This window comes from Aegilops tauschii, chromosome 2 (assembly GCF_002575655.3).
Source record: "Aegilops tauschii subsp. strangulata cultivar AL8/78 chromosome 2, Aet v6.0, whole genome shotgun sequence".
NCBI classification, from domain to species: Eukaryota; Viridiplantae; Streptophyta; class Magnoliopsida; order Poales; family Poaceae; genus Aegilops; species Aegilops tauschii.
This window is the reverse complement of record NC_053036.3, coordinates 585847899-585857743: the sequence shown is the minus strand read 5'-3', so window position 1 is coordinate 585857743 and position 9845 is coordinate 585847899. Positions and strand designations below refer to the sequence as shown.

The window sequence follows — 9845 nt, the reverse complement described above, 5'->3', positions numbered from 1 at the left end:
TGCAACTTAATTCATGCAAAATCACTAGATCCAAGATTCCCACATCTTTTCTTATTCATTACTAGGTTTCAACTAGCATCTAATCTATCTACCATTTCAATTTCTTATCATGATGTTTATCAAAACATGTCAATTTCTTCAATTATTACAAATTCTAACCCCTGGGCAACTTTTATAACTGTTAATTCATTCACATGACAATTCTCTTTGATAGTTTTTGTCCTAACATCATGGCCCATCCCTGATTTATTGTTTTCTAATGGTCATACGACAAATATAGGCCTTTTTAGTAACTATGTGTCATATGGTCATATGGCAATGAGGTGATCATTGCATTTTACGGTGTTTTTGCTATGGAAAGTTAAATATACATTTTGACATGGTAACTTAAGATGTCTTGTTTTCCATGGCTAATTAAGATGTTTGGCCATGGCAATTTGGAGTTCTATTGACATGCCAATTAACACTTGCCATGGCAACTTAACATCTGTTGCCATGGCAAGTGTAGATGTTTTCCCTAACGTCGACCATTAATACATCATGTCAATTTTTTAGTTTACTCGGCATGGCAATTTTAACCTTTCAATTTGCCATGGCAGATTTGCCCTTATTCACATGGCAATTTTACGTAAATCGCCATGGCAAATTTTAGATATTATTGCCATGACAATTTATACTCTTTATTTTTTATGGCAATTTTTACATTTTTTTGCCATTACAAAATTATTTATACTGCCAAGGCAAAAAAAATACTATAGTCGATCACGGCTAATTAGATTTAGTTTTGCTTTTTTGCCATGGCAAATTCAACTTTATTGACATGAAAATTTTACCTATATCGCCGTGGCAATTTGGAACTTTTCATGCCATGGCAATTTCTAATATTATTTTCCATGGCACGTTCACACTTATTTTTTTATGGAAACACTATCTATTCTGCCATGGCAAAATTTAGATTTATTGTCATGGCAACACTATCTATGCTGCCATGGCAAAATTTACTTCCACATACGAGTCAAATTTTTTTATTTTAGTCTATCATGGCGAATTAAATTTACTTTTATTTTTTTGCCATGAAAAATTCACCTTCATTGACATGGCAAATTTAGTTGTATTGCCATGTCAAAAATTTCCTTTTATTGCCATGGCATTTTTTATGTTTTCTCATGTTGTTTTATTGCCATGGCAAAATTATCTATACTGGCATGGCAAATTTAGTTTGAGTGACATGGCAAAACTATCGATACTGGCATGGGAAATTTATTTTTATTACCATGGCTAAATTATACTTGGTCTATCAGGGCTAATTATTGTTTTTCTTTGTCATGCCAACATGGCAAGTTTAGTTTTATTGCCATGGAAAAACTATAATTGGTCGGTCATGGCAAATTATTGTTTTTATTTGTCAAGCCAAATTTAACTTGCGTGGACCATGGCAATTTTGACCTTGGCACCAGTTGTTGTCATTTTTTCCGTAGCACAGCAAAAAGTGGGCTTTTTATTTGTCACAGCAAAAAATGGCAATTTTACCTTTAATGACTTGGCAAATTTACCTACAACGCCTAGCAAATTCTTTTTTACCTCTTGTTTTGCTATGATTTTTTTACTTCTAAATTTTCCATGGTAATTTTTACTATTTTCTGCCATGGCAAAAAATTTAACATTTCCATGGCAATTTATAACATTTACATACATGTCAATATAATCGATAATGGCAATTTTAATCAACATTTTTTTCCACCACCATGTATGTACAGATGGAAATTGCCATGACTTTTTCTTTTCAATCATTGCAAAAAAGAAAAAAATTATCCATCACAATTTCTGCTTTTTAGAGTTGACGGCTTTTTTATAGCACAGCAAAAACCGGGCTTTTATTTGTCACAGGCAAAATAGGCTTTGTTACTGGATTTTTTTCCTTTGTTATCTTTTACGAAGGAAAGGCCTGTAGGGCCAATGGGGAGGATGTTCGGGCAGTAGTGGTTTAATCGTTCATTCTGGGGGTGCTGTCGTACCGAACCTTTCGTTTGGTCTGGGAGGTTCTCGGACCGGACGGCGGGTAAATATTGACGTCCAAAGAAAAAGAAAAAAATCATGAATTTATAAAAAGTTCATGAATTTGAAAACAAATAAATAAAAAGGAAAAAAAGCAAAAGAAAACAAACAAAGCAGATCGGCCCACACACCACTTGAGAACGTAACCCAATATAATAAACAACAAACTAGTAGAATTGGCCAAACGCGGGCAAGAGATTGACGAGGACGCTCGGCGCGTGTGACAAGACAATGGGATAATGCTGGGCGAGCGTGACATCGAGTTTGCATGAAAATTAAAGACCAGCAGATCGGACGGTTTAGAACTTAGATGTGACGTAACTAAATTTATCTAGATGTGAGTTAGCAATTCCATACAATTTAACTTGCTAAAACGGAGGCAGTAATAAGCAATTAACGTGTCACTATTAAGTTGCTGCATACGGCGTGAGAAAGTGACATAACATGAGTAAAAGAAAAATTAAAAAAATTCGCACCGATCTTCACGTAAGATCCTGCGAATATATCATCGACCAAGAAGTCGACTAAGATTTAGCAATCCCGGTTATTAAATGTTGTTTAACTCCGACCGATCGAGAGAGCTAGCTGATCCACTCCAGCATGCATCCACTTAATCGATTTGGACAGATTTGGTGGTGTATTCCTGCAAACTTCATCCGACGATTGAACCGGCCGCCATGACAAAGCTTCGGAGGCTCCGCTCCGCCGGCCCGCCCGAAGCCGCCGCCTCTCGCGTCATCCCTTTCAGAGCGTCCACTCTTTCCCTGATCTCAATGGCCCTCGGGCCATGACCCATGAGCAGCTCGACGCACCTTGCGAGCTCCTCCCCGGTGAAGACGCCCTCGCTGTTGCGCTCCCCTCTGACGCCGGCAGCCCACTCCTCCTCTATCAAGAAGGCGTTCGTCGGCTGGTCGAACAAGCTTGGCGCGGCGACGACCGGCACGCCGAGGGCCATGGCCTCCAGCGTCGAGTTCCAGCCGCAGTGCGTGACGAAGCATCCCACGGACGCGTGCGACAGGACCTTGGGTTGGTCGCACCACTCCACCACCATGCCCTGCCCCTCTAGCACGAGGTCGTCCAGGCTCCGGCTCACGTCCTCCTGCCGCCCGTCATTGCGCACGACGAGCAGGTACGGCCGCCCGCACCGCCGCAGCCCGTTCGCAATCTCCTCCATTTGCTTCTTGCTGTACGTCCATATGCTCCCAAATGAAACGTACAGCACCGACCTCGCCGCCTGCGCGCCCAGCCACTCCATGTACCTCTTCTCGTCGGCGCCGGCGTGGTTGAACAGGTGGATGCGCGGCTCGGCCGAGGAGGACCCGATCACCGGCCCGACGGCGAACACGTCTAGGTGCTCCTTCATGGCTGCCAGCGCTGCCGGCTCCAGCTCGTCGAAAGTGTTCACGAGAACCTTGGTGCAGCCGTGATCGCCCAAGTGCTCGAACAGTTCTCGGGCCGCTTCGTTGAAGACCTTGGCCAGCTCGCTGCCCGTCGTGTCGACGAGGAAGGACGGGAAGTCGCGGATCCGGAGAGGGCGGTGTAGCCCGGGCAGGGACACCTCGTACGCGGGGTCGGCGGCGTGGGACGCGAGGAGGTCGCCGTGGCCGTGGAAGTAGTGGTAGTACGCGGCGAGCACGGTGGCCGGCTGGATCCAGTACACGGCCAGCGGGATGCCGTGCTCACGCGCGACGTCCAGCGCCGCGGGGAGAACCATGCTGCAAACGACACACGTCACCGGCCGGCCACGTGCGGCGAGGGTGGCGACGACGGCTGACAGGCTCTCAAAGGTGGCCTGGCGGCTGCGCGCCCTCGCCTCGCCGTCCCTGGCCATGGAGCCGTCGTCGAGGCCGTCGGAGTATGGAGCGTAAGAGACGACGCCGTCGGTGGCTTTATCATCATTGTCGACGTCTCCAGACGAAGGGAACATGCGGCGGTGAGCGGACACCGGGAGGGAGACCGTGGCGAGGACGGCCCCGGAGCCGTCGACGCCGTGGAGGCGCGCGAGGCGGTGCGCGAGGACGCGGCACGGGTTGAGGTGGCTCTGGATGCCGTAGGCCACGATGAGGAAGTGGTGGCCGGTGTGCACGCCGCCGTTGCGGCTGTGTCGCTGGTGCTGTGCGTCCGTGGCCATGGATAAAAAGAGGAGAAATTTTGATGTGAAATGAAGATGTATCTGCTTCTCATGTGATGCACCCTATATACTAGTAGTTCCATTGTATTGTACACCATCTTGGCCATGTGACGGCCTTGAAGCCGCCGAACGGCGAACACCACCAGCTTACAACCACATGGGTTAGCTACAGGTGACGTCGGCACTGACGGTATGCTGTTCCATTTGGCAGTCAGCCGTACATACAATATACGGATGAAAAGAGGGACACTAACCAGCGGTGGTGTGTGTGCCGTGCGAGCGTGATTAGTGCGACAGTGTGAAACCTTATTCTGGAACGTAGCAATTTGACACAAACTCCCGCTCAACCATGAGCATCTTGATTTCATTTTATTTTTTTTGCGAATATGATTTCATTGATCTTGTGACCTTGAGAAAGAGAAAGAGCAGATAAATTAAAGCTCCCAAAGAATTTGACTGCACTGTGACTGGGATGATAGATCATTGGAGAGACAGAGACATCCCTCCCAGTATTGCATGTATCTCTTGGCTTGGAGTGCATCGTTGCAATAGAACAATACTACCTTCGTCCTGGTTGTAAGCCCACTTGTACTTTGAGTTATATTTTTAAACATATAAGTTATACTCCCTCTGTAAATTAATATAAATGCGTTTAGATCACTACTTTACTAATCTAAACGCTTTTATATTAGTTTGCGGAGGGAGTACGTAGCTGTGTTGCTGGTGCTGTGCGTCCGTGGCCATGGATAGAGAGAGGAGAAATTTTGATGTGAAATGAAGATGTGTCTGCTTCTCATGTGAAACCTGTGATGCGTTCCCCCTATATATTGGTGCCATTGTGCCGTATCTTTGCCATGTGCCGGCCTTGAAGCCGCCGAATGGCGAACATCAACAGCTTGCTTCCAAATGGGTTATAGCTACAGGTGACGTCGGCACTGACGTTATGCTATTCCATTTGGAAGTCAGCCGTACATTTGTTTTCAGGAAATCAAGGAGTTTTATTCCTTAACTAAAGTTACAATCCGCTAATACATGGTATTCTCTTCTTATATTACTGTTTCACTTTGGTCATTGGATTCACAGGAGTCTTTTTTAGGGTTTTAATCATTTATGTTGCTAGTTGTGTCCCACTACTCAGTTTTGTCATTAGTAGTTACAACTCCTCAAAAATGTCATTGTTCCGTGAGATGCTTGCTCAAAAATGCTATTAGATATTTTCAAAATGCCATCGTTCCATTAGATGTTTGCTTAAAAATGCCATTAGACATCGTTGTTGTCAGGTCAAACCCGTTGACCATGTTATATGACAATAACACCCCTAGACCCACATGCAGCCCTCTCTATTCCACAATGATAAGTGTGGGCCCCACTTGTATGGAGTAAGCAAGCGAATAACTTTAGAGAAAAATAAGAATGTTGTTGGGTTCAAGTGGGACCCATACTTTATTGTAATGAGATAGAGGAAGAGTTGACATGTTGGTCCATAGGTATTTTGGTCATTATAACATCTCAGATGAGATTTGAGCTAATGGTAATGGTGTCCAATGACATTTTTGAGAAGTTAAATTTCTAATGGCAAAACTGAGTAGTGGGACACACTACAGATGCAGACACGCTCATACACATGCACATACACTCACCCTTATGAAATCACTCATGCACATCCTACCCCTATGAGCACATCCGAGAGATTGAGCCGGCACATCAGAAATAATCCAGGAAAATGCGACCACCAATGCCGTGTAGGATTTGAATTTTAGTGGGTTGGTTCCATCACAAGAAACCTAATAATCATCTAAGGTACGCTCGGTTCGCATAGGAATCTCTTTTGATAACAGATAAATGGATAAAAACATCTTCAACAGGTGATATATCTTAAATACACAAGAAGCAATTTTACATCATTAAAAATACATTATATGTCACCTGAAACATTTTTGCTACAACAGATGATATAAAACAGAGCACCATTTTGCTCCAGTAGGTGATGTATATTGGACACAACAATTGCATACATATTGAACATATTCATACCAAACTCATCTCAAATGAACCACATACACTACAAATAAATTGTTCATCACACATCATACAAAGTGTTCAAGTTATTACAAAAATTGGTCAGCACACATCACGTAAATTGTTCATCACACAAATTACTCATCGCACGAGAAGATGAAATTAGGGTTGTTGTTCTCCATGCCACTTCCACCACTCCATGACATCCTTTTGAAGACCATCGTGTGTGGCATCTCAAATCTCATGGTACATCTCAACAAAGCGTCGGATTTGATCCTCCCTTCTACGCGGCTTCGCGGGTTTCCCCATGAGCTCATAAAAGGTGTAATCCAAATCTCCGTCACGCTTATTCTCAATGATCATGTTGTGCATGATTACACCCGACGTCATGATGTACCAGAGGATCTCTTGATCCCAAAATCTGGCCAGTCCTCGCACAATAGCAAATTGGACATGCAAAATTGCAAAAGCCCTCTCCACATCTTTCCTAGCGGCCGCTTGAGCATTATGAAAGTAGAGTTCTTTCTTACCTTGGGGACTTCAAATTGGCTTCACAAAAGTAGACCACCTTGGATATCTCATCCGCAAGGTAGTAGCCCTTGTTATGGTGCGGCCATTTTCTACGAACTCCACCGATGATGATTCTCCATTGACTAACTTGGCAAAGAGAGGTGGCCGCTGGAGCACATTAACATCATTGCAAGAACTCCGCATCTCAAAATGTGCATGCCAAATCCCATGTCTCCTGATCGGCCACGGCCTCAAGAATGATGGTAGCATCCTTGTTGCATCCTTTGAACTGTCCATTTTATGTTGCAGGGCAGTTCTTCCACTTCCAGTGCATGCAATCAATGGAGCCAAGCATACCTGCAAATCCACAGGTTGTGCTCAACTCCATAAGCATCGCCGTGTCCTGAGCATTGGGTGCTCTCAAGTACTCTGGCCCAAACACCTCAACCACTGCCTTTGCAAATCGCTCGACATAAAAGATTGAAGTGCTCTCTCCCATTGCCAAGCTACCATCAATGAAATTAGCTAGAACATCATATGCCATCATGTGCAATGCGGTTGTCACCTTCTGGATGGTGCTATGTCCAAGAATGCCAGTGCAATTCCTCCTTTGCTCAAAGTATTGATCGTGTTCCTTCACACAGTTGGCAATGTGATGGAACAAATCTGAAGACATCCTATACAGGCGGCAAAAGTATCACTCTAGATATGTTGGAGATGGACCAAAGTAGAGGTGTATCAATCTAGGGTGAGCCTCTTGCCTATCCCTACGAATCACCTCATGTCCGTAAATGGAACCACCATGCTTTGGCTTCTTGTTCTTGTGCGTCATCAAGATCAAAACAACGTCATCCACTTCGGTCATGTCGGATGAGGAATCATTCCATGAAGAACACGAATCACATGAACTCATCTACAATGCAATAGTTTGAATTAGCATCTACTCTATTGTCCACAAATAAAACAAAAAAAATCATCCCACGAAGAAAGCAAAAAAAAATACCTTGCACACAATTCGTCAAACACATAGAGTGCAGGAGGAGCACACCAACCGGTGGCGCATTGGAGACAATTTTGTAGTAGTGTCGGGATGAATCCTACGCGTGGACATCGGGAACGACCTCCTAGCCACCGACATGTCAAGGTCTTGGCAAAAAAATCCGCCACTATGTTGTCACGATGGCCAACGCAACAAAGCGTCGAATGGCTCGGTGCCGAGGGCAAGGCAATAGTAGCTGACCGGCAGCTATTAGAGCGCGTCGACCGCCTACTGCGGGGCGAGGACCTCCATTACATGTGGCTGAGGGCAAGGACCGGCTGATTAGTCCCTTTAGTGATCCGGTAAAGGAGCAGAAAGGATTCTCGCCTTTTCCCTATAGGTGACCCTGAGTTATCGAATCCACGAGAGGACAGTACCCTTTAAGTCAAGGGTTTCTCACAAGCTTTTGTAAGAGAATTAAATTCCAGCTTTTGACCGGATCGAAATCAAGTTGACACTAGAAACACTTATAATAAAAATAGGCATGGGTATCAGGACTTATGCTTACAACCATATATTTTTGTCGGGACCATTATGATCTTAATTTGTGCCCTGGAAGTCATCTATCGAGATGTGCTTGCTACATATCAAAGTGAGGGATGTTTCCAAATTACGTATTGACCAGCGCGCGTGCTGCATCAAGAGTTAGTTGTCCAACTAAAGGCACTATCCGTCGCGCGGAGTTGCCCCAGTAATTAAGATAGGAATAATCAGACAAAAACATTTGACGTTTAATGACTACACCTCTTGTATCCCCAAAGATAGGATCTGTGTTACCTTACTATAAACTTTTCTGTCACTGATGTTCAGAATAACATATCACGGTCTCCCTTCCCTTAGCGTCTTTGTGGCTCGTTTTCCATGATCCTGATTATCTGCAAGGACGAAGAACGCGAACGAGACGAGAGACAACTACAAAGCAATTTTATGTTAAACATATGAGATGTTAATTCAAAGTACTTCCATTGACCCCTCCAACAAATACATCGGGTTGCAAGACCTTGTCTCAACCCATGACCTTACTAAACTACTCACACATGGAGATTGGATCACACAAAATAATCATTGAAGAACACATCATGAAGATTGATTGATTGATATATGTATTATAATAGATGCCGGATGTGATGCACGATTACAAAGTATGGGTAGATGGCTGAGAACTATGGTGATGATGAAGGTGGTGGCTATGAAGATGTAGATGAGAAATGGCGGCGGCTAGGGTTGATGAACATAACTGCTGGCGTCGGGCCTTTTATAAATGTTGCTCTAGTGGATGAGGCGGCTCCGTTCGCAGGACACCACCACCAACCAGAAACGATGCCAAGGTGGGTGGAAGCTAGCCGCGAGACAAGGGAAAAGGAATCATAGGTAATAGGGTATACCTAGTTGAGTTGCACGCCTAGAGATCATCCACATGTCATGTGGGTATTCGATAAGAACAACAGTATCAACAACAACATTGATTGTCGAGTTTAGTACTAACATCATTCATTCCGCTGAATAGATCATTAAAAAACATATTACATGTGAAAAAAATTGTTGGATTAATTTTCTGCATGTTGTGCCTCCGGAAAAATATTTTGCACCTCAAATCCGTGGTTCATGGACATACCTTAAAATCGTAAGCTCAGATACGATATGGAAAATGATTTCGAACTTAAAATCAATGTGTCGTTGTAGTATAGTGGTGAGTATTCCCGCCTGTCACGCGGGTGACCCGGGTTCGATCCCCGGCAACGGCGCGTAAATTTTTTATCCAACTCCATTTTTTTTCGTATACTCTATTCTTCTTCTGACTTCGAGGCTACTTTTTCTTTGCTAGGGATTTTACAGATTTGAAGACGGAACGGGCACTGATCTCGCGATGCAACTCGTTTTAGACTACATGCAGGGGAGTGGGCGATCAGGCGCCGGGAGGTTAGCTAGCTTCCTTACCACTTTGTCTTGATCATACTTCCGCTTTCTACCTTCTTGTTTGCAAACTTGTAGCTTCTTCAACACTCAGCCAAAAACAACCATATTGAACAAGAATCTCTTCTTCAAAGCGGAATCTGAGATCAATGAGTCCTGATCTACACCCTTAGACAT

At 44.2% G+C, this 9845-nt stretch overlaps 1 protein-coding gene and 1 non-coding gene across 2 annotated transcripts; one reads left to right on the top strand and one right to left on the bottom strand.

Moving 5' to 3' along the window:
* Nucleotides 1–2441: 2441 nt before the first annotated feature.
* Nucleotides 2442–4279, bottom strand: LOC109766831 (cyanidin 3-O-rutinoside 5-O-glucosyltransferase). Its single transcript, XM_020325597.4, has one exon. It carries the CDS (start codon nucleotides 4184–4186, stop codon nucleotides 2708–2710), a length of 1479 nt encoding a protein of 492 aa, XP_020181186.1. The 5' UTR covers nucleotides 4187–4279; the 3' UTR covers nucleotides 2442–2707.
* Nucleotides 4280–9427: 5148 nt separating this feature from the next.
* On the top strand, nucleotides 9428–9499 carry TRNAD-GUC (transfer RNA aspartic acid (anticodon GUC)). The gene has a single exon. It is a non-coding gene; the product is annotated as a tRNA-Asp (tRNA).
* Nucleotides 9500–9845: the final 346 nt, after the last annotated feature.